Genomic DNA, 22,522 nt, shown 5'->3' with positions numbered 1-22,522 from the left:
CTTGACAAATACTGCAGCGGAAAGGAATGCTTGGGTGCTTGCTAATATGTTGCAAATCATGTTCGGAATTACGGATTTGTTGACCTTGATGAAGCGATTTGCGATTCAAGTGATGCCATCTACTACCAATTGGCACACCCCCTCTTCTTCAATATACCCCGGGTCTTCCAAGTATTGATATACACATGGCGACCTTGCCGCCAGAGGTCCCAGAGTAGCCTAGATACTAGCCTAACAGGATATTGGAATAAATTATATGTGTCATAGTGATTGATACATTTTCTTGGGTCCTATCTAGATACACATCGAGTGGTTAGGCGGACGTATGTCATCATGCTTCGGATATCTATATAGTATCGAGATACCAATGGTAAATAGCTTAAGCTCGGACTGGCGGCTGGAGCGGAGGCTGATATGGAGCGGAGTCCGCTTTGGCGCTACTTTGTAAAGCTCCAGCCTCCCTTGAGCCCAGGCTCCTATGTGCCTGAAGATCCGTCGTTACCTAAGCTGATTCAGCTTCCGAGCCGGGCTCGATAAAGTCGGCTGGAGACTGGAACGGACAGCAGGGATCTGCAAGCAGGCTAAGCCGAGCGTCCCTTGAAAGGGCCGTGGTCATCGATCGGGCAGAATTCGACGCTGTCGACTCTGAGAAGTGGTCAAGAGTGTGAAATGTGTCGGTTCAATCTCAAGTCTGTCGCCTAGCCACGCCCTCTACCACGGTATCGGCCGCGCGACATGAAACCTCCGCGGCCACGTTCACTCCTCCATTCGCGTTCCCTCTCCCTCTCCCTCTCCTGCTCCTCGCGAATCAGGTTCCTTTCATATTCGAGCTCCTCTTCCGTCTTTTCGACACGGACCGTAGGTTTAGGTAGATTCTCCGACCATCGAGGATGGGCATCGGTACAGGAAGGACCCTCAGGACAGAATCCAGCAAGATAGTACTGGCATAGACGCCGACGGACATGTCGCTTCGCGCATATAGGGCCGAGGTAGCAGAATCCCTGATCGTAGTGCTCGCACGGAGGTAACCGGGCCTGCTCACGCACATGTTGATATAAACAATCGTCCCCGTTGGGGCAATATCCGGACCGAGAAAATGACTGGCATTCCGGCATGCGGCGGAGGTTGTATTCATGGAGATACTCGCACTTCATGCCCTTTTTGCAAAGACCCTTCAAGAAGTGCTTGCAGACGAGTGACCCGTGAGTGGTAGAAGGCGCCAATCCGGAGGCGGTGGTTGTGGAGGTAGTTACCCGCGAGGGAGTCGGATGCCGGTCGGGGCAGGCAGGGCCCAGTGGGCAGTGGCCCTCACTGTAGGCTTTGCAGACGGGAACATCGGACGCGAGGCCAAAGCCATAGCTCTTGCGGAGGAAGGGGATGAAGGAAAACTGGTTGTAATTCAAGTCACGGGTGCGGTCTGTAGATACAATTTGAGATGCAGCGTGCCTGATGTCTGCAGCCATGGCGCTTCCAGTCAAACAGCTAGATAATAAAAGTGAGACAAGCAGTTATTAAGGAGCAGGCGATTAAAGCTACCGTAGCAACAGAGATGGAGGAAATAGTCTTCCAGACGGTCGATTGCAGGGGATACATGGACTTCTAGCAAAGAACGCCACGGAAGGAAAAACGAAGAAGGAAAGCGGTGGCAAAATTATCATTAGTCATTTAGCTCGGATCAACTAATCGCCGCTGTGGCTGGTGTCCTCATCCAGACTCCAGATGCACGGTAAGGCCCTGTGCTGCTAGTAGTCGAGCGTCAAGCGAATTCCACCACGTAATCGAATGCAACTTCAGAGCATTTACTCTTCATTCTGGTCAGCCTGAGCAACTCCAGTTATTTCAACAATTCCAAGCTCCCTACAAGCGCTACATTTTTGAGCGGTGACAACCCCTGCATGCAATGGAGGTTTGTTCGCAAGGGCATGTCCGGAGGACAATGATCACATGGGTGCCACTCACCAACGCGACTGATGTTGCAGATGCAGCATGGCTGGCAGAGGATGCCGGATGGGGTATTTATTTGATAAGGGAAGAGTAACGACTGACGAGTCGATTCAAGCCGAAATTCGTACTTCTCGCCGACTTCTATACTACAAGAAAGCGTTACAGAACTTTGAGACCTAACCTCAGAGGAGGTACTTTCCGCGAGGTTGCCGGAACCTAAAATGGATGTTTGCAAACCATGCATCCGAATCCGAAGGAAGCGTTAGGAGAGCGCATGTCTGGGCCAACCAGATTGTCCGAGGAAACTACCTCATACCATGCGGGGATGGCATTGCTCGATGTCGCTCCCCACAAAATGGGAAGCACCACGCAACGCCATGGCCCATCCGCAGCGAGCATCACAGTGAGCACATGCCCAAGAGTCCCAGACTCCAAGAGCCTAAGAGCCCAAGGAGGAAAAAAGCAACGAGCAGAAAACCTTGAGAGGCGAGAAAAAGCAATGTGCACAAAAGTCAAAAGGAATAACGACGGACAAGGGGGCAAGGCGATCCCCCAGCTTCCTCCGGACAGGTCGCTTTCCTCTGGCCCAATCGACATGAGCGAGGCTCAAGATTTCGTGATCCTTCGGATCCCCATGCTTGCAATGTTTGGCTGTTTGCTGTCAATATTCCCTGTCGCGGGACTCGTTCCCCTTTTGCTGTTCCTTCCGCGAATCCGTTCAAGCCCAGCTCGGCCCCTCTCCTGAGGTTAAACTTGGAAGAGAAGGCGATAAATCTCGATCGTGATCCACCTGGCGTCTTGGAACGAGGCTAAGTCGAAAGCTACTCTGCTGTACTATTATTGCCACCACTGAGCACTCTCAGGCTTTCACCGGCGGGTCAGAACGGTGCTGTCGACCGACCAGGCTCTGCCGGTTTGCGAGCCCGTGCAGTCGCGCAGCCAGTTGAGTATGGACGAAGCTTCCAGGGCACCCAATGGCCCGCACCTCGGCTGGTATCCCGGTCACTGGATTTGAGGTCAATTAAAAGGAAACCTGGCCATGAAAGTTGCAACAAAAATAGCAGTACAGCATACAGAAGCCCGAGCAAACCAAAGGTGGGGTGCTGTACAGAGCCCAGTTGCGTTTGGGCCTTCTCCTTACCAGTAATATTAACGCTCGTACCTCGACAATATCCAACACGTTCATCAGCATGACTATGGGGCAAGAAAGCGGATGACACCCTCGCGCTTCTGCCTACATCACTGGTTGCAGTAGTCAGCATATGCGGAGACAGGAGATTTCCGCAGATCGACTGGCTGGAGCGATGCATTTGTATGTGTGTGGGCCGGTAAAAGCGGGGGAGGCCGTATTAATGACATGGGTGAGGCGCATGTTGAAGAGAGAAAAAATCTGCAGGTGCAGCGCCTCGATCGAAGTAAGGATACCAGCGGATGTCATGGCCATTCTTGTAGAGCAGCAGACGATCAGACTCAGAGCCCCGGTTGCCTTGTCCCGATGCTCTTCGTCGAGGGTCCCGATTGAGGGGTATGTTTTTCTATTATAGTTTCTCCAGCTGGCCTGCAAAACAAAAGCAAATCAGAATCAAAAGCGCTCCAATTCGCCCATCGCAGACTCTCCTCCCACCCTGCTGGCCCTGTTCACGTCGACTTCACGATTTATTTCTTCGCCCACACGTGACGCTCTGCTGAATCGAGCAACTGCTCTTGCTCATCTAAGTTCTGTCCCTCTTCGTCGGCGTTGCTTTTCTTTTTCTCCCTCTCGTGGGTTTTGGTTCCCTATGTATAGCGCCTCTCTTATTATTCCTATCTGTTAGCATTCACCCACACCCCTTGCCTGTATCGCCGCCGCTATAGCCATGTTCTCCGGCTCTGGCTTCCCCCGCTGGGACCGCAAAACCGCAGAACGCTCCAGTGGCAGCTCTTATGAAATCCCCTTCTTCCTCAACGCAGCATACTATCCGAATTGGCGCATATATCGCAAGCAGCCACCCTCGTCGCTCAGATTGGGATTCATCTCTCACATCTTCTACGCGTTTGCCTGGTACATACTAGTCATGCACCACCACCCGGGGAGGTGGGAGGGTTGTGTCGAGCCCGCCTGCCCACGATTGTAGAATCAGATTTGTTAACCTACCTTGTTTTGTTTCTTTTAGGGTCAAAGAAGACGGCACGGTTTATGTAACCTATCCCTTTCTGCCATAGTCTGGCTACACCCCAAAGTAAAACACTTTGTGCTGACCTGTGTCTCTTGGGGACTGGAATAGTTGAGCGATGAGTGGGCAGACACGCAGATGCCCGTGGATGGCACAACGGGTTGCCTCCGGGCATTCGCACAGCTCAAGCCGCAGTATTCCCAGATGAAGCTCATCCTCTCGATCGGAGGCGGGGGCAAGGGCAGCGAGAACTTCGCAGCAGTGGCTCGGAGCCAATCTCGCACAGAAACGTTCGCTCAGTCTGCTCGGCAATTGGTGGACGAATTCGGTCTCGATGGAATCGACGGTGCGTCATTGTCTCTTCAACACATTGACCTATACTGATGGCTGTCGATAAAGTGGACTGGGAGCACCCGTCAGATCCGCAGCAAGGACAGGACTACGTCCGTCTCCTCGCCCGGCTGCGGGAATACCTCCCGTCGCCTTATGTAGTGGCAACCTGCCTCCCAGCGGGCCAATGGGCGCTGCAACATATCGATCTCGATAAGGCCCAGAATTATGTCGACTTGATCAACATAATGGGGTACGACTTTGCGGGACCCTGGGGTGGGCAGACAGGCCACCACGCCCAGCTGTATAGCCCTTCACATGCAACGTCCGCAACATCGTGCCACTCCGCCGTGTCATATATCCTCGCCCAAGGCGTGCATCCAAAGAAACTCCTCCTCGGGATCCCCACATACGGCCGGTCCTTCCTCGGCTGCGACGGGATCGGGCAACCGTACGAGGGCTGTGGTGGTGAGGACGGCGTCTTCGATTATAGCGAGCTCCCGCGCCCCGAGGCAACAGAGTATCACGACGAAGAGGTCGGAGCAGCGTACTGTGTCGGTGGGGACGGCGGGTTCGTGACATATGACACGCCGCAGACGGTAGAGCAGAAGGCGAAATTCGTGACGCGGGAACAGCTGGGTGGGCTATTTTATTGGCATATTGGTGGGGACGCAAGAGGACCGCGCAGCCTCATTGAGACGGGATATAATACACTGCATGATATGTAGACAGACTGGGTTGGGTAATCGTCTTCGAGTCATCGGCATCGCATCGGGGAGAGGGGAGAAACGGTGAACACAAAACGGGCGGCTCTCTGCTTCATTCTTGTTAAACAATCCATATTTATACTGATATCAATCAGAAAAAGGATCAGCATCATTAACAGGAAGAAATCATTCTTCCCAGACATAAGTAAACAAACCACCCGGTCCCCGCGGGGCAAACGGGGAAACGGGGAAACTTAAGGCCACAAAAAAACACGCGACCAAGCCCCAAGGTCCCAATCCTGAAAGGAATGATAAGCCTGCAGGGCGCTGGATCACACAAGCGATAAAAAAGACCACAAGATCGCACTCTGCGCGCTCTTATAGGGGACGGCAGATCCTGGGGGACTGCAAGGTTACTTATCTTCCCCCATTGAGCAACGTCCTGGGCGTTTCCCCTATCAGTGCAATGGCCTCTCGTAGCTGGGCACCCAATAATAAGTCCCAGGTCGAATGCAAAGCAAAGCCCGAGAGTGCGCTCGCTCGCTTTATCTCTCAATTTCCCTCCAAATGTCGTACTACGATGGACGCGGGTCACCTCATTCCTGCAGCGGTGTCGTTATCGGCAGCGTAGCCGTCGGTCGCCTTCTGGGGCATCGAGCGTCGCGCTTCCGTGGCTCGCTCTGAGAGAAAATAGCAAAAATTAAATAAGTCCTCGTAGTATTACTTGATTCTGTCAGGGACAGCTGCTGTGCAATATTGTGGGATTCTGGTGTCATATTTCTCATACATGATACTTGCGCATGGCTCCATGCCGGTCATCGATCTTAGAAGTACAAATGGTAATATCTACCGAAGAGATCCGGTGTATTTATTTTTCTTTTATTTATAGTTATGTACAGCTCATTATATCATGATTGTCCTTCAATTTGTCAGAATTATCTATCTATCTTCATATTACATACATACATGATCATTATATATACTCATATCGTATCATATCCTACCCCACCTTCTCCGGTCTCGAGATCTAAACAGCAACCTTTCCAAACGCCTCCAAGATATCCGCAAAGCTCTTCCCCTTGGCAAGCAACAGCCCGAGAAGCACACGTGCCTTTTGTGGGTTCAGATATCCACTCGAGATACCATCATCACCGGACTCGGAGAAGGGAACCTCGCCGCTGGGCGAGCGCGTGCTGCGTACGATGGGAAATTCCTTCTCCTCGATGAGTTCGGCAATCGCGGAGCTGTAGGTGCTTGAGACGGAGCCGGCGCCTGTTCCTGCGATCTATACAAATGATTGTTAGTATTGTGGGTGATTTGTGTTGAGGGGAGTTGGGGAAATGTATGGCGAACGTACAACAACGCCCTTGGCACCGTTCTCGACAGCGGAAAAGAGAGTATCGTTCGTCATGTCCTGGTACGAGTAGAGGATGTCGACACGCGGGATATCAGTCACGTTCGTCACGTCGATGGCGGTCTTGCCCGTCGGCTCGACAGGGGGGTAAAAGAAGTACGGGGTGTTCGAGACGATGGCGCCCAGGAACCCGGCCTCGAGCGCCTTAAACGTATCCATGGTGTTCGAGTTCGTCTTGGTGACATAGTAAGCGGACGCGATGCGGTCGTTCATGACCACAAGCGCACCGCGCTTCCTGGCCTCTTTGCTCGCAGCGACAGTCACGGACTGGAGGAGGTTATACGGGCCATCAGCGGAGATGGCTGTTGCGGGCCGCATGGCGCCGACAATGACGATTGGCTTTTCGCAGTTGACCGTTGCGTCGAGGAAAAATGCGGTTTCTTCGAGGGTGTCTGTGCCGTGGGTGATGACTGCGCCGGCCATAGTAGGGTCCTTGCAGACGACTGTGTTGAGGCGGTGCGCGATCTCGAGGAGAATGGGGGAGGAAACGTCAGGGCTGCCGACGTTGGCGATCTGGACGCCGGCCACGTTGGCAACGTCGAGCATTTCGGGGACGGCATCGATGAGGGTTTGGATCCCCAATGCGCCGGCTTGGTAGCCGGTTGTTGCGGTGTTGTCATCGGCGGAGCCGGCGATTGTGCCTCCTGTATGGTGTTAGGGTTTGGACGTTATGACTGAAGTAGGTATGGGTAGGTACCTGTTGCAAAGATGGTCACATTGGGCAGGGTTGTGTTCATCTGGGTAAAGTTCAGGCCGTTCGAGTTTGTGAAGGCATAGGTAACATTCGTCGGCGAGTCATCGCGAGCGTATACAAGGGGCGAGGCCTGGCTGATGGTGGCCAGGGCAGCCAGCGCGAGAGCTCTAACTTGGAGACCCATGATGTAACACGGCAGCGGCAGCAACGAGGATATGAAAGGAAGAGATGATTCTGTTTAGACTCCCCATGTTGCACACCGACAATGGGCCCTTTTATACCTGCGCAATTGAGCTACTAGTCAGCGGACTCGACCGGATGAGTGACTTGGAAGTTGGGGTAAACAAAGCGTTATCATCACCAAGACGACCAAAAGAGGAAGCTGGCGGGAGGTGACAGGAGCTAGAGCTACGATAAGCTGCAGGGAAGCACGATGAATGGAGGTGTTCTTTGTTCGAGAATGATGGAGAAGACCCAAGTGGAGGCGCCAAGCAGAAACACTCTCTCTTATCAGGAAACGGAGGCCCACACGAGTTTTCTGAGATAACAGTCAACGGTGGGCATCGGAGATAGACCGCAATTGTATTCATTTGTAGTAGTCACGACTAGTGGTCACAGCGACTGTCGCCGAAAAGATTATAGTCACAAGAATGAGTAAATAAAACCCCATAACAGAATCGCGATCTCGTAGTGGTATTGGTATCTGATCCATCTGGTCATGTCGAAGCATTACAACGGAGGAAATGTGGAGAAAATTGAAAAAAAAGGATATCGAGAAAAAAAAAATTACCCATACAAACGAGTCATCAATAACTAGCCAAGCACCTCGAGAAGGTTAAGGTCGACTGTGAGCTCGTTTGCCGCCAGCGCGGCGGTGAAATATGGGATCTCTTGCCCGTTGTACACGCTCGAGTTCCCGACAATCGTCAGGGGGATCGTGGTTGAGCCTCCTCGCAAAGCTGCAAGAAGCCTAGTGTTGTTCAGACTGGAGAGCATTGGCACGCGGTTGTCACCGGGGACGAGCACCAGATCATTCAAGAACGACTGGCCAAGGTAGGTTCCATTTGATGAAACATCCAGGGTGAGGTTGCCCTAGACACAGCACGTTAGCAGACGCGACACACATATGATGCGAGGCTGATCGTACCATGCTCAGTTGCAAGACGGAAGGGTTGGGAATGAAGACCGTGCCGTTGGCATTGTTCCCATCCTCTCGGCCGGGATCGAGGTTCAAGCTTTCAATCTTGAACCCGGAAAGCTTGTTGAGCCCTAAATGGGTTGTCAGTGGACTTTCCCAATCTCGCAAACAGAAAATCCTTAGCTCACCCTTCATAGTGACCGTCTTGTTGTATTTCACATCAATCTTTGGCAGGGCACCTAGCTTCAAGTCTGGTCTGCCATATACACCGAGGTTGAACTCCTCGTTCATCATGACTGCGGTCGAGAAAGCGGCGAATTGGTCGGGGTCCGTCAAATCGAGGCGCTGCTGGATGTGCACAGGTGTGTTATCCTTGGCTGAGACGACCTCTGGAACAGTCGCAGTGGCAAAAGGCGGCGATCCCTGGAGGCTGACCTCGGCCTCGAATTCATAAATCTTGGGGTGAAAGACGCTGCCAGAGCCGATGGTCTGTTTCTGATCGAGCTGGAAGCTCTCTGGTTTTGGGTCGCTGATGACCATGGACTCGACCCTCAAGGTCGAGTCGTTGATATCGTCTTGGGCGATATTAGGGTAGCCGACATAGACGCTTTGAGAGCGGGTTGTCAATTTGGCCGCTCATTGGAGTTACCCAACCCAGGGAAGACTTACAGTGGGAGCGCAATAATGAGGAAACATGCGCAGAAGATGATGAGATGAACCCACCACCACTTCTTAAAGTGAGCCTTGACCTTGGCGAAGAACGTGGGCTTCGCGGCGCCAGGCACGGCGACTTCTTCAACGGCTGCTTTGTCGGACATCTTGTACTGCGGCTGTACTTATTCTAGGGCAAGGCCAATGAGGTCAGTTTGTGTGCCGCTTGACGGGTGCGAGGATGCCTCGTGCAGTCGCGGGACATACATGTGTAATAAGGTGCGTCCCTAAAAACTGAAAAGATTGTCAATAACTGCAGATCTACAGAGATGCGCGTGGTAGGGCGCACACATACTAGATCCACCACTAATTGTCCCTTCGGAGAAGTCAAGAAGAGACGAAAAGAAAACGAAGGAAATAGGAAAGAGAGAAAGCAAGAAAGAATGGCGAGGTGAAGAAAAGATGACCTTTGAATAATCCCTCGGCGAGCTCGTGAAAGCACTGAAAGGTCGCTAACACCAAACTGGGATAAAAAATTGGCTAGGTAAAACGTACCTAGCCAGATGGTATCAGCACCTTAACTATCCTTCCAGAGGGCGCCCGGCGATCACAAGACTCATCAAACACCGCGGTCTTTGCCAGTGGAGCAAGGGTCAAGGGATTGCCCAAGAAATGTCATGATATGATGACCGGCGACTCGGCGACAAGTACGTTTACGGGGAAAGCCTCAGAAAGGGGGAGATTGGGCTGGGCCTACGCTTCGGCCACAGGATCCAGATCCGGGATATAAAGCCTCGGTGCCAGCAGTCGGTGGTTCTCTTTCCCATGAAACCAGCCAGGGTGGGATCTACACCAGGAGGGCTTACATGCATCCATGTCTCCCTGCGAGTCCGACGCACATCATGAAACAGCCTTCATGGACCAAGTGCTCAAGGGAATGAAATTCGAACTATACCGTGGAATGCGGCTTTCTGACCAGCAAGCAGGCCACTATAGGTCCCAGAGACAGCACTAAGGTAGCGCAACAAAGAGAAAGCTCTGCAAGGTCGAGCCGAATATTGGAGCATTGTAGGAGAAAACCCTCTCTCGTAATTTGTGAGTCCGAGCCGAGTCCCCAAATTATCTACCCCATGTCCATTAAGCTTGCCCCCCAGGTCGTTCCGCTGTTACCTACCATTGGAGTGTGGGAGACTGAGACAGCCCACTCGAGCCACTAGCCCACAGGTACTCGCCAGGCGAGCCCGTGCTAACCAAGAGGCCGATAGAGACGAAGCATGATCTGGCCCGGGGAAGCGAATAGGAACCGCCGCCCACAAGTGGCGACTTGGCGACTCATACGCTTCCTTGACGGTTGGCTTGCTGGTCGCGACGTCGACCGTCGGCTGTCGTACAGCAGGCCCAGGAGTCAGCAGCCCATCATGGCCCATGGCGGATGGTACTTAACCTTTTCTGGACAGTGCCTCCGTGCGCTTATCCCAAACTACCCTGGCTCCAACGGAGAAAACATTGCGATACTACCCACCAAGGTTGAAAGTTGACTCCCTGCAGGGTGGGGTGGTTAATTCCAGCCCGCTGTGCTGCATCGATGGCTCGTTGGATCAACAAAAATAAACCCATTCGTTCAGGAACGCTTGGTGATCGCTCGGCGAACCATGCAGCAACAAATACGGTGCCCGTGGACTGGCGAAAATTGCTCGAAAGGAGAGATAAACCTCATGACTTATCTCAGCAGTACCTCCGACCACCCCGGATTATTCGGTTCCTCACGCTTAACCACCAAACTCGAAAGAGTTCCGAAATTTCCGCCTCCGCAATCAGAGAGCAAGCGAGCTGTGCCAAGAAAAGGCTCCTCCCGTCATACTGTAAAGGATGACTGAAGATCATGAAGTTAAATATACATCTAAAATGCGTTCGTGTCGATAGTAATGCCATTGAAAGGAGGATGTTGGTTCTTGGAGAGTTTGAAAGACGTGCAGCCTTCAAGCGAAAGACTAAGGGTCATTCACGCCTTCCCTGACAATATCACCTCCACCACTATATGCGCCGATGCTAGTACAGCAGCTGTAATTAGAACCCTGCAATACGAGATTCTTTTAGTACTAAAGTTCGATTTCGTTAGTTTCATTAGCTACCTAAGGAAGACAACGAACGATTCCGCCACAGAAAAATTGACCCGATAAAAAAAAGAAGATGAAAGAATGAAAGGACAGGGATATCCTGTGAAAGGAAAATAAAAAAGAAAAGAAGACATGACTTCAACCAGCCACTGATTAGAATGAAGGGTATCCAAGAAATGAACTTTGGCGCCTGCAAAGGAAAAACTGCTCAACAGCAAGGAAATTCTCGGGATCAGTCAAGTAGGTGGTAAAAAATGGAAGAAAAACAATGATCTCGAAGGTGAATGCAAAATAATTGCATATCGCGACGCTCAACCCCCAGTAGTGCTCAAGTATGCTCTTGAATGTGCGGGAGACGAATGAAAGCGAAGTAAGAAGTGACTCAGTCCTCCAAAAGCTGAGAAAAAGAAAGATGAAGAAGTGACGGTGATATGCAAAAAAGCAACCATACTTCTGCCGCAGGGCCGGGATTGCCGATGATGTAGCCTGTTCTCCATGCAAGATGCAAACATTCCAAGGGAAACTCCGTCTATGGTTCATGGGCGTTGGACTTTTTGCGCTGGAAAAGACTGCGCGTTCGAGACTTGCTGCGTTGTTTCTTCTCGGGGGTACTGGCTTGCCGGCCTCGAGACCGGGTGTTGGGCTCATCATCTGTCATATACTTGTCTTTGTATATCCTGTAGCGAAAAAGTCAGCACCAGCGGCGAATAAATCACTCGTGCGCAAGCTTACCAGCTGTTTCCAACCATGCTCATCCCTTTTGATTCAGCCTCTCGATAGAACTTTGCTGCCTTCTTCAAGTCTTTCTTGCACCCAACCCCTTCGGCGTAACAGTAACCTGCCTCGGCGAGCGCATCGACATCCCCCCAGCGGCCAGCGGTTTCAAAGCAGCGCAACGCGAGCGTTTTGTCCTGTTCAATACCCCACCCATTCAAATGGCTTACACCAAGCTCATAGACGCTGAGAGCGAACTGGGCCCTATATGCTTTTTGCAATTCCCGCGATTTAGCTGGTACAGATGGGTCAGCGTCGCTGTTCAGTTCGAGACCGACAGAGTCCATAGCTCTGCGCAGCCATCGTACACCTTCCTGCTGGTTTGGTCGCATACCCCAACCATGCCGACAAGCTAGCGCATACAGTAACATGCCCACCGGATGATCCTGTTTGGCTGCAATCCGTAAATGGTAAGTTGACTCATTCAGTGATCCTTTCTCGTGAAGCTCAATGCCCTTTGCGACGTGGTCCTCTGTAGAAATTATAGCGGAGGGCACTGCTGCCTTGGCGGTCTGCGGGCGTATTGTTGATGCTGAATCTGCAGAAGATGTAGTTTCCGAGACATCATCGGTCCTAAATGTTTCCGAGCTGGGTGCTCGTGGTGCACTTTGAGGTTCACTCTTTTCGGGAGGGGGCGCCGTCTTGATAGATGATCCGGAAGCCACTGGAGTGAGTAGCTTATCATCCTCTGCTGGCGATTCATAGACCGAGTGTGCTTTCTGGGGAGCAGCTGTTTCCTGACGAGACGGGGAAGGAGAAGGCGTTCTCGCAGTTCTTTGGGGCTCGGCTGTTTTTGGTCGCTGCTCAGGGCTCTCGAACAACGGCTCCTGCCATTCGAAATGGGGTGTCTGTAAGCCGGAGAATATGACCGAGTCCCTTCCCAGTCCACGTCCACGTGGGAGAGAGTACTTCGCATATATATACGAAGACACCGCCGACGACGGCTCATCAAGCGGTGTAGTAGGCATATCGGAAGGTCTTGGGACAACAATGGGTCCAGGTCTGTTGCTGCGATGCATTGCGCTCTGCGCGTCGTTGGGTGCCTGCTCTGACACCCCAAGGCCGATCGGCGCAGAAAGACTGGTGCTAGATCTACTCAAAGGACGGGAGAAGTTGAACGACGGACGAGGCAGATGGCTACTATTCGAGGCGTCGGAACTTATAGATGGCGATCGAGGATGCGAGCGAGCCATGGTAGCCATCGGAGATTGTGGCATTGACATTGCGCTTCCTGAAGACAGTTTGCGCGGCTTCGAAAAGGTTGACCCGGCGTTTGAGCTGCTGTAATCATCATCCGAACTTTCTGGCTGGGGCGCACGAGAGCTGCTGGTCGGTCGCGATAGTGGTGAGGCAGGAGGTGCCAGACTGCGAGGAATGTTCAGGCGAGACGAAACCGAGTCAGTTGATGAAGCATTAGACGGATCATGGCCAGGTATCGCATATCCGATTGGTGCTGCAGCGTAAAACCGGCGGGACGAAGTTTGTAGTGTATTGTCTTCCTCCGGAGATTCAGCGCGCGCCGCGTCAAACCTGAAACCGTAGTTGTCGACGACGGGGGATTCATTCTTTGGTGTTGCGTCTTCATCGTCGAGGAAACTGCGCTCACTGGCTAGATGGGATACGCCACTTAGGCGAGGGTGTTCTGACTGAGGGCGAAACCGTGGCTCTTCCAACTCCGGGCGACTCTTCTGGGTCGGTTGTCTTGCCAATCCCCCACCTCCTATGCTCTGCGCGGAATCGCCAGACGACGCGGATCGAAAATAGCCCGGCCGAGGCTGGGATAAAGATCGTGCGACACTAGCAGGGGGCAAACGACTCATTCGTCGATCCCTCCGCGCCGATTCTTCCAACTGGCGCGCCAGGAGCCGACCTTGAGCCGCAAAAGCATCCAGCGGGGACAGTGCGGGAGGGACTTCGCCATCGAAATGCTCAACGCGCGGCGAGGCGGCACCACTTCGGTTTGGCTCAAGGGAGGGCGAGCGAGTTGTGAACTGCGACCGGAATGCCATAATGAGATTCCGATTGTAAGGTGACGTTTTTCGGGTGTTCGAAGCGGGCAATTATAGGTGCGCGGGGACCAATAAGTTCATATCAGGGTCGTATTCGGGGTGAACCTAGCTCACGCGCATTGAGTAGAAATGGTGATGATCGCAGCAGACAGCTATAGTGTAGATTCTGGCAGATGGTGAGTTGTGGCGACTCGAGACCGGCGGACTTCGAAGCCAGATAGGGGCGGCGCAAGCGATGGACAGTAAAAATATCACAAAGGGGCGGAATTACTAAAAGGAGTGACAGCCCCAAAGTGATATGGGGAGAAAAAGAGAAGGGGTTGGTTAACAGCGTCGGACAACGGCCCAGGGTTGAATAGTCAAAGTTGAAGATGATTAGTCGTCTGGTAGGAAGGAGCGATGAGAGAGATAGTAGTCGACTGTAGGAGCAATAGAGACGGAAGGTTAAATGCCAGGGAACTGTGTCTGGGCCGGCATTTCGTAACGCCAGAGAACAGATGCAGGGAAGCAGATCATGCAGAGAACCATGAGAAGGTATCAGGATCGAGGAATGGTTCAGGGAAGAAGAAGACAGAGAAGGGCGATGGAAGGTGCTTGGGTGCCAGTGAAAGGTGGATTGAATTGTTGACGCGGGAAGTCTGCATGTTCTGTGGAGGAGCGTATCCATTGTGTACTAAGCTGCCAAGCATAACGGTATTACATGCAGAACCCCAACAGATCCCGGCGCTTCTGCAGGAACAGGATTGGTACTGTCGCAGTATAACGAGTACATTAGGCTACGTACTAGTACTAGTGGACTGGACTTGGGAGGACCCATTGCAAGACGAGTCAAACAAGAGAGGATGACAGCAACTTAGTCAGGGGCTGTTTAATATAAAAGCAAATAATGCGATGAATGTGGTAGTCCAGATCCATGACGTACTATTGGCGCCTGTGGTCAGGGTTCATGGCTTCTTCAAGTTCAGCCCATCCCCTTATCTGCCGTTTCTGAAGACCAAGCAACTGATGTTGTCAACTCAGGCCGAGTCTTGTGCTTCAGTGTCTGAAGAAAATCAGAAAATCCAGACCGATTGATGGACATGAGCTGTCGCGTAGCCATGGATAGCCTACCACTCAGATCGCCAGGAGACGCAAGACTCCTGAGGATGAAACTGTCAAACCACGGGCGACTCGAGTTTGGTTCGTTGCTAGACAGTAAACTACTGGACGGTGGGGAAGAACCAGGACGCTATTTTTATTCTTCGAATTTCTTCCGACAGCCGACTCCTTAGATTTGTGGGTGTGACTTCGACCGACGAATTCTCCGACTCACACGCGGAACGGCATTTGTACTCCTTTGTCGCCAGGCACGGACAAACCTGGCAAAATCAGAGTCGCAAGGGCATCTCTCGATGTTGCTGATTTACCCATGACGTGGAAACAGTGGAGGGAGATCATATTTATGATTGCGATAAACTTCCAGTTGCCCAATGTGTCCTAGGAGTCGGACGCCAGAACAAAGCCTCCCCACCAATGTTTGTGAAACAGTGTCTCAGTCAACATAAGTCAGCTGTGAGCATCTCTATCCATATATCTACTCAGGACGCCTTTCGTAACCCCGTGGAACTGGGATCAAAGACCGACGCGGTATAGAAGCTGTCTAGGCTAGCTGGCACAGGATGAAGTCTGGAAAGCAGTACTGCCTTTTGCGTATCCAGCGCACTTCTAGAGAGAGTGGATCATCGCCAACGGTAGAGCGTAGATTGTGAATATATTACGTAGATCATCCAAGACCAACTATTCCTTTTCCAATGAGCAGAGAATGCTTGACTGAAGACGATGTCGTTTCATCCTGACGGACACGAAGGTATAGATTTAGCGGTCGACCCTTTCCCAACCAGTCTCACTACCGCTACCGCTGGAGCTCTCAGCAGACGGCAGATATCCTGAATGAAGACTTTGAAGACCCAACATCCATCCTACTAAACCGGGGGGTGTCCATTGGCCGATGAAATGATAAGACCTAGCCCCTCGCCCGGCGTACCTTACCGGTTTTTTTGCGGCTCGTTTTCCAAAAATGGTTCTCGATGTCGGCTCCAATGCATCCAGCACAGCGTTATGAAGAGCTCTAGCAGGCGATCCTCGCACCGTGCCAGGCCCGGCGGATGCAACAGGCCGCTGTTCAATGCTGTTAAGGTACTGAGGCCCATACAGTGCCCGTTGTTGGACGCTCCATGTGAGAACCTCGGTTCCTGCAATATGACTGTTCGGTGCTCGGTATTGCGGCCCAAGATCAATATTTCCAAGCCTCAACTCCACCAAGTCAACATTGTTGTGACGCAGGAGACCTAGCTCCCTTCGGAGCGATGTCGCAAATCCTGACAGGGCGCGAGCTGTAGCCACTTCAGGCCCAGCAAAAGGTGCTGAAAGAGAAGATGATATCGAGGGGTAGACAAGGATAATAGTACTGTTGGTGTTGCGGAGTGTGAGGAGGGGCAGGAAGAGCTGAGTGGTTAGAATAGGAGATAGAAGACGGGTGTTAATGGTGTCGACCCATGAAGAGGGTGGGATTGTAGCCACCGGACCAGCTACAAAGTTGGGCGAGGGTACTAGGATAAGACCGCTCAGCTGGCATATGTGCGGCGGTACGCCAGGCATGGGAGAGTGTGGCTGCGTGATCATGGTATGCAGCTCATTTAATGATGAGTGCACATCTTGCGGCGACGAAGACAGCTAAAATTTGAGCGATATTGTGAGCATTGTTACCACCTTAGGATAAGCTACACTTACTGTCGATAAATCAAGCCACAAAGGGCGTATATCAGGTCGATGCTCCGACCGAACAAGCTGTTCTTCTTCTGCAGATGACACGGTGATGTAAACAATATAGCCTCTTCGGTCTAAATCCGCTGCTATCGACCGAGTCATCGGCTCATGCGGCGATCCAGCAACAACTATGTCAATTGTGAGCCATCAGGAAACCAGAAACGCTCAACCTCGCCTACCTATTATTTCCTTCCGCCCACCATTTGCAGCTCTTCTCGCTTTCCGTCGCTTTGCCCTCAGTTTCTTACTGCCGAGATACAGGATAGAGCTCGTCCCGACGAAAGCCAGTATAGCGGCAGTCCATGCTCGATTCCGAGCTGTCCAGCTGTGCACACGATCATACAAAGACTGCGAAGGCGGGGCGAAGGACCGGATATTCGATCTCGGCCGAACACTTGAGGGCAGCCACGATTGATGAGCGAGAGTTTCCCGAACTGCGAGAGCTGCTGCGTCGATATGCCGGTCTATCGTATCAGCGACGTCTAAGGAGTATCTCCTTATGTCGTGCGGAATAGAGGCAAGCTGAAAATTAGAGCCCGATCAAAAATCAAATATGAAGGATAGAGGATACTCACATAATCGAAGAAAAACTGGTCGTCACTAGTCATTTCGGTGATAGTCGTGCGAGTCGAGTTGCTTGATGGTCAAAACTCCAAAAGTCTGATAAGGTGAGGTCATACTAGTACTATCGATAAGTGACCACCGTCACATGACCACGAAACAACCCCAACAACCAGCCATCTTTTGTTAATTCTCTCACTCCTCGCTAGTATTCTTTACGCACTTCCATACACATACCTAGAGAGCTTATGTTCGCGCGATGGATGACATTTCCTGCCCAAACCCAATAAGTCAGCGTCACTTTGGTGCCCCGCAAGATGCTCACGCTGCACCTCATTCCCAACTCAGCTAAAGGCCGAAAATATTGGGATACCTATGTCTTCTTCAAGACTTCGCCGCAAAGCAACTAGAGACATCCTTCTTCATTCGATTGGGACCGCCAGCCTTCCAACTAAGAGGGCAACTCCAGATCTCCCTTCGGTTTCGCTTTTCCTCATGGTCGGAAAATTGCCAAATTTCTTGTGTAAAATGTCCAACTCGCCCGTTCCCCGACCGGAAGCGAGCCCCCAGAATGGCAAGGGACTGAAAGATATTCTCCTCGTATTGCATGTGGTTGAGTACTGGATTACGGTCTGCACGCATCTGGCAATGGCCTGCCTATCTTGGTGACAGAACCGGCGACTGTCCAGATGTTGTCGGCAGCAAACGCGTACTTCCTGAGCAGCTCGGATGAGGATTACCTTTTCATTTTCACTGCACGCCTCTGCTGTAACCATCGCAAAACCATACTTTTCGGTCTTCAACCAAAGAGTACACGACAACCCTGAATTCCGCCAGAGTGGCCCCCTTAGAGCTCCTATCTTTTGCGGTAATCCCACAAGCGCGGGAGACTAAACCCATCAACAGCATTCCCTCATCATTCAGTGCCAGCATGCTTACCCGCATTTAGCAGAAATACAGGTGACCTGAATGACGTGAGAAACCGTGCTAGTGGTGGCGTTGTTATCTGAGTATCTCCTCAATCTGGGGTGAAAAAGTATTAAGACCTCCTGCTCATTATTGCCGTGACAGGTCTAATCGAATGTGCTTAGCCATCCTTCGTCTTGGAGGGCGAAGTCGCTTTTATCAGCTCGACCCAGCAGCATCATGTTGTTGACTGATTGGCCCCACGTAGTGTCAATGCAGGATGTAGCATGTTATACATAGTTGAGCAGAGTCTAACCTTTGATGTGTCATACGATGGAGTCGTATGAACTGCAAAATAACTCCGGTAGCAATGAAGGTGAGATTCAAACCCAAAAGCATATTGAAGGTTTGGTGGCTTGGAAAGTACTCCCGAGGATACGTCAACGAACACCATTGACCCTCCCCATGATATACTGGCGCACTGATTATAGGCAAAGCTTCATCTTCACACAGTTATCACTTACTGATCGACACAAGATGGCAAGCCTTTACCAGATTAGCATCAATCCGAATCGACACGTCGCGAGATGCGTTCTATGTGGGTGCAACACCGCGTTACCGTATCCCACATGGGTTGATATTGTCAGAGTCAGTCAGTTTTCCCCGCAATCAAATCTTAAAGTCATCTGCTTATTGGTGATAGTCTATTCAAAGAAAGGAGTCGCCAGAATCTCTGGCTTGACCTCCAGATATCACCCGTCTGCCCTAAAAGAACCAGCTGATCAGAGAGTTCACTGGGGAGAGAATGCTCACTTGCACGGGATAGATCTCGCTTTGACTATCCACGAAAGTTGCTGGCAATATCTACAAAGACATATTGGGGAGGACAACGTTAATTTGGACAGACTTTGGGAGATATTTGCGAGCATGCCACACCCTAGAGGTTTGCATCAGCCATCTTCAGTCCTTCCATTTGTTGATCCTGACTTTTCCAGAGCTCAAGCATTATGGTCAATGTGACCCAGCCCACAGCTTACCCAACTTGAGGCACTGGCTCAAGGGTGCGGATGAATGTCCTATGCCATCTGCCAATTCGGCTAATTGCAGGAAACTCCGGAAAAGGAGTACCGATACTAGCGACTGCTTTGCAAACCTTCCTTTTGAGCTCCGCGAGAGCATTGCAGTGCTGCTTCCCACTCGCGACTACTTTAGTCTTCGACAGGCGTCGCGCGCTATGCTACCGATATTCCACGACAATATTTTTTGGAAATCACGATTCTGGCAAGACGGAGAGCGCGGCTTTTTCGAGGACTCGACCCTGGATCTTGCAAGCGCCTCGGTCGTCAACTGGCGCCTTGCGTACCGGATGTCGTCAAAGCACGAAGTCGCACCTGAAATGGGCATCAAACTATGGGAAATCAGCCGCTGGATCCAAGAAACTCTCATCACAAAGACAGGATCAAGTCCGCCTCCACTGGATTACGCCGGTAGGGCGTTGCAGGATTATCACAACGATAGCTGTTTGGCTGGGAGACGGGTCGAAAGAGCTGAAATTTTGCCATCGCTGGTCAAGATTGGGATAACATTTGCTTCCAGCGAAGGATTCTACCGCATTATTGGGCCGGTGACAGACATCCTTTCGTTGGAGTTTGTATATGACAACGGCCGCAGCACAATTCTAGGAACGAAATACCCCAAAGCGAAGAGAAGGAGCCCAAGAACCATCAAAAAGGAGCTGGAAAGATACGAGAATGAAAACACGTCCAAGCCATCTCCATTCGATGGCCATGGTGTCCGGGTATTTTTCGATGCGCAATTGTTCTCAGGTTTTAGGTTCCTATATAATCGAGATGGCATATATAGAATGGGCGTACTACAGAAGTACACGGAAGCCCCATTGGGACTTATTGGCATCCAACCACTAGGTTGCGATTATCTTGACTTGTGCATGAATGAGGTGGCACAGGTGGTTGCTACTTTCGAGGTAAGTTCTAACCCCATTTCTCTGTTTCCGCCGCATAAGACTGAGCCTCTGGTTAGGGTCGTAGATTGGTAGATCTAGGGCTAAGGGGACGCCAGAATATGGCAGCGTGATTCCTTAGTACGTTGCTTTCATCAACGTTTCAGATTGCTCAAGTGGTTACAGATCTTTTTATCATTGCGAATAATTTTCTACCGAGACACAGAAATGCTTTTTTGCTGCTACTTTAACGCTGTTGGGGTGCACTGTTCTCCTTGCGGGCGTTGCAGGGTTCAAAATTCCACCCTACTCATCTTCAATGTTTTTACGATCGAGGATTGCGGCACTGATTTGATATGAATAGAGAGCATATTTCAACATATAAAAATAGTTTAACAGTCTTTGGGCAAAAAGAAGACAGTGGCTGTCAGTCACGTGAGCTGCGGCAGTCGCACGCCAGTTGATGCCTGGGGACTCATTAATAATTCTCGCCCTCACCAGGAACTCATCCTGCTTATCTGAGTACCCAGCATTTTCTGGCAGCTTCTCTCGAGAAAAGTCCTCTCACTCACTGCCGGATTTTTGCGTATCCACGTGGTCCCCTGGAAGAGTCCCTGGCCTCAGAAGCCTGAGACTGACTATACAACATCACTCTCTCTCCCTCTCAGACCTCGTCCCGCTCTTCCCCAGACGTGCATCTGAAGAGTCCCTAATTACATTGACTTTGGCCTGACTATTTGACCAATCCTTTATCATGCGCGAGCAAGACCCTTTGGTGCTGGAGTATCAGCACGAGAGGCATCGCCCGAGGGAGACCGAAGCCCTTCTGATGCTCCGAAAGATCGCCTCTCTAGTCAAACCGATCATGCGACAGCGCTCATGGAAAGTTGGAATCCTCTGCGAGTTTTATCCGCAAACTCGGAATCTCCTCGGCCTTAATGTCAATGCTGGGGCAAAGATCTGCCTCCGCTTGCGGTACCCATCCGACCAGAACCAGTTTCTACCACTTAATGAGGTAGTCGATACTATGCTCCATGAGTAAGTCACCAAGAGTCTGACCCGAAAATTATCGTGCTGTGCTGATCTGAATCAGACTCTGCCACATTGTCCATGGGCCGCATGATCGCCACTTCCATGCTCTCTGGGATCAGTTACGTGATGAGCATATGGAGCTTTCTATTAAAGGATATACCGGCGAAGGATTCTTGTCTCATGGTAGGCGTCTCGGTGGACGGAATGTGCCCATTGATGAAGCCCGCAGACTCGCGAGAGCCGCTGCGGAGGCAAGACAGACGCAACTCGCGGGGTCGGGGCGCCGAGTAGGAGGCACAATCTATCAGCGAGGTTCCGACATGCGAAGAGTCATCGCCGATGCTGCACAACGGCGTATCGACGTAACTCAAGGCTGTGCCTCTGGTGCATCGAACTCTACTGAGCTGGTAGAAGAAGCATCTAGGAACGGCTTCCGAACAATAGCCGAGGAGGACGACGCCAACGAGCGAGCCATTATGCAAGCGTACATTGACCTGATTGAAGAGGAAGAGAGAGAGAAATATGGCCCGTCATATATCCCACCTAGCCAGGAAAACCCGGCAGGGCCACGGACGATTCTTTCTCCGCCACCTGTCCCAGAAAGCAGCAGACCAACGTTGCAACTCTCACAGCAGGGACAGGCCGATCTCACATTAGACGACAGCTCATTTGCTGACTCCTGGACTTGTTCTACATGCACACTTGTTAACCCGCCTACCTTTCTATGTTGTGACGTCTGTGCAGCTGAGCGTCCACGGCCAGCCAATACCCGATCTATATCTGTCCCGCTATCCGCCCCAAGCTCTGGCACCACGTCGAAGAGCTCACAGGGCAAAGGCAAGAGTCAAATAAATCGCACTGTCGGCCATAGATCTTTCAAGAACCGGAGAAACGCAGTTGAATCGCTCGCTAGGCTGGAGAAGAATACCCAGGATCGGCCCCTTGGTTGGTTATGTCACTCTTGTGGCGCGTTTATGGAATCAGAGTGGTGGACGTGCTCAGCTTGTGGGACTATGAAGCACGCCTCTTGAGTATGGACAGAGATAAAGAGGGGACCATCAAAGAACTCAACAAACACAAGACATGTGTCCATTTCTTTTGAGGATCTGGACAATGTGTGCTCAATTTTGGCAATTGCATAGCGAATGGTTTATGGGATTTCACTGGATACACATTCATACATGTAGCCCTTGATAGCGTTTTATTTTTTTTCTCGAGTCAGAAGCAATATTATCCCTTCTTATAATCTCTAAAAACAAAACGTCCTACAACCTGGCGAAGTATAACACGCGCTGACTAAGCCGCTAAGCGACAAAAGCTATGTCCC

At 51.4% G+C, this 22,522-nt stretch overlaps 9 protein-coding genes across 9 annotated transcripts; 3 read left to right on the top strand and 6 right to left on the bottom strand.

The window, feature by feature from the left end:
- Window positions 1–13: 13 nt before the first annotated feature.
- On the bottom strand, window positions 14–1,788 carry yth1 (cleavage polyadenylation factor RNA-binding subunit YTH1). Its single transcript, XM_071049287.1, has one exon. It carries the CDS (start codon window positions 1,461–1,463, stop codon window positions 699–701), a length of 765 nt encoding a protein of 254 aa, XP_070900716.1. The 5' UTR covers window positions 1,464–1,788; the 3' UTR covers window positions 14–698.
- A 1,574-nt stretch (window positions 1,789–3,362) lies between these two features.
- Window positions 3,363–5,155, top strand: BJX68DRAFT_274878 (glycoside hydrolase family 18 protein; the record flags this gene model as incomplete). Its single annotated transcript, XM_071047743.1, has 4 exons — window positions 3,363–4,018; window positions 4,059–4,122; window positions 4,209–4,443; window positions 4,497–5,155. Exons 1-4 carry the CDS (start codon window positions 3,801–3,803, stop codon window positions 5,153–5,155), a joined length of 1,176 nt encoding a protein of 391 aa, XP_070900715.1. The 5' UTR covers window positions 3,363–3,800.
- A 950-nt stretch (window positions 5,156–6,105) lies between these two features.
- Window positions 6,106–7,777, bottom strand: BJX68DRAFT_49747 (asparaginase ahrA). Its single transcript, XM_071049283.1, has 3 exons — window positions 7,246–7,777; window positions 6,492–7,192; window positions 6,106–6,419 (listed from the first exon to the last, which is right to left on the bottom strand). Exons 1-3 carry the CDS (start codon window positions 7,424–7,426, stop codon window positions 6,162–6,164), a joined length of 1,140 nt encoding a protein of 379 aa, XP_070900714.1. The 5' UTR covers window positions 7,427–7,777; the 3' UTR covers window positions 6,106–6,161.
- Window position 7,778: 1 nt separating this feature from the next.
- On the bottom strand, window positions 7,779–9,581 carry BJX68DRAFT_50077 (DUF3712 domain-containing protein). Its single transcript, XM_071049284.1, has 5 exons — window positions 9,387–9,581; window positions 9,050–9,318; window positions 8,569–8,987; window positions 8,390–8,511; window positions 7,779–8,334 (listed from the first exon to the last, which is right to left on the bottom strand). The coding sequence occupies exons 2-5, from the start codon at window positions 9,196–9,198 to the stop codon at window positions 8,056–8,058; spliced, it is 969 nt and encodes a 322-aa protein (XP_070900713.1). The 5' UTR covers window positions 9,199–9,318; window positions 9,387–9,581; the 3' UTR covers window positions 7,779–8,055.
- A 2,222-nt stretch (window positions 9,582–11,803) lies between these two features.
- On the bottom strand, window positions 11,804–14,097 carry BJX68DRAFT_233877 (uncharacterized protein). The gene has a single exon (XM_071039680.1). The coding sequence runs from the start codon at window positions 13,929–13,931 to the stop codon at window positions 11,877–11,879; it is 2,055 nt and encodes a 684-aa protein (XP_070900712.1). The 5' UTR covers window positions 13,932–14,097; the 3' UTR covers window positions 11,804–11,876.
- Window positions 14,098–15,281: 1,184 nt separating this feature from the next.
- Window positions 15,282–17,505, bottom strand: BJX68DRAFT_50261 (DUF1776 domain-containing protein). Its single transcript, XM_071049286.1, has 4 exons — window positions 17,312–17,505; window positions 16,916–17,258; window positions 16,701–16,864; window positions 15,282–16,643 (listed from the first exon to the last, which is right to left on the bottom strand). The coding sequence occupies exons 1-4, from the start codon at window positions 17,342–17,344 to the stop codon at window positions 15,786–15,788; spliced, it is 1,398 nt and encodes a 465-aa protein (XP_070900711.1). The 5' UTR covers window positions 17,345–17,505; the 3' UTR covers window positions 15,282–15,785.
- On the bottom strand, window positions 17,506–18,341 carry BJX68DRAFT_50260 (uncharacterized protein). The gene is made up of 3 exons (XM_071049285.1): window positions 18,237–18,341; window positions 17,623–18,187; window positions 17,506–17,570 (listed from the first exon to the last, which is right to left on the bottom strand). The coding sequence occupies exons 1-2, from the start codon at window positions 18,240–18,242 to the stop codon at window positions 17,720–17,722; spliced, it is 474 nt and encodes a 157-aa protein (XP_070900710.1). The 5' UTR covers window positions 18,243–18,341; the 3' UTR covers window positions 17,506–17,570; window positions 17,623–17,719.
- Window positions 18,311–20,541, top strand: BJX68DRAFT_233862 (uncharacterized protein). The gene is made up of 5 exons (XM_071039679.1): window positions 18,311–18,333; window positions 18,389–18,855; window positions 18,907–19,146; window positions 19,199–20,187; window positions 20,244–20,541. The coding sequence occupies exons 2-5, from the start codon at window positions 18,525–18,527 to the stop codon at window positions 20,295–20,297; spliced, it is 1,614 nt and encodes a 537-aa protein (XP_070900709.1). The 5' UTR covers window positions 18,311–18,333; window positions 18,389–18,524; the 3' UTR covers window positions 20,298–20,541.
- Window positions 20,542–20,917: 376 nt separating this feature from the next.
- Window positions 20,918–22,226, top strand: BJX68DRAFT_265303 (metalloendopeptidase WSS1; the record flags this gene model as incomplete). Its single annotated transcript, XM_071045212.1, has 2 exons — window positions 20,918–21,201; window positions 21,257–22,226. The coding sequence occupies 2 exons, from the start codon at window positions 20,918–20,920 to the stop codon at window positions 22,224–22,226; spliced, it is 1,254 nt and encodes a 417-aa protein (XP_070900708.1).
- Between the last annotated feature and the right edge of the window lie 296 nt (window positions 22,227–22,522).

The sequence above is a fragment of the Aspergillus pseudodeflectus genome (genome assembly GCF_044049435.1).
Source record: "Aspergillus pseudodeflectus strain CBS 756.74 chromosome Unknown BJX68scaffold_14, whole genome shotgun sequence".
Classification (NCBI taxonomy): Eukaryota; Fungi; Ascomycota; class Eurotiomycetes; order Eurotiales; family Aspergillaceae; genus Aspergillus; species Aspergillus pseudodeflectus.
The sequence above is the reverse complement of the archived record's forward strand: the minus strand, read 5'-3'. Positions and strand labels throughout refer to the sequence as shown.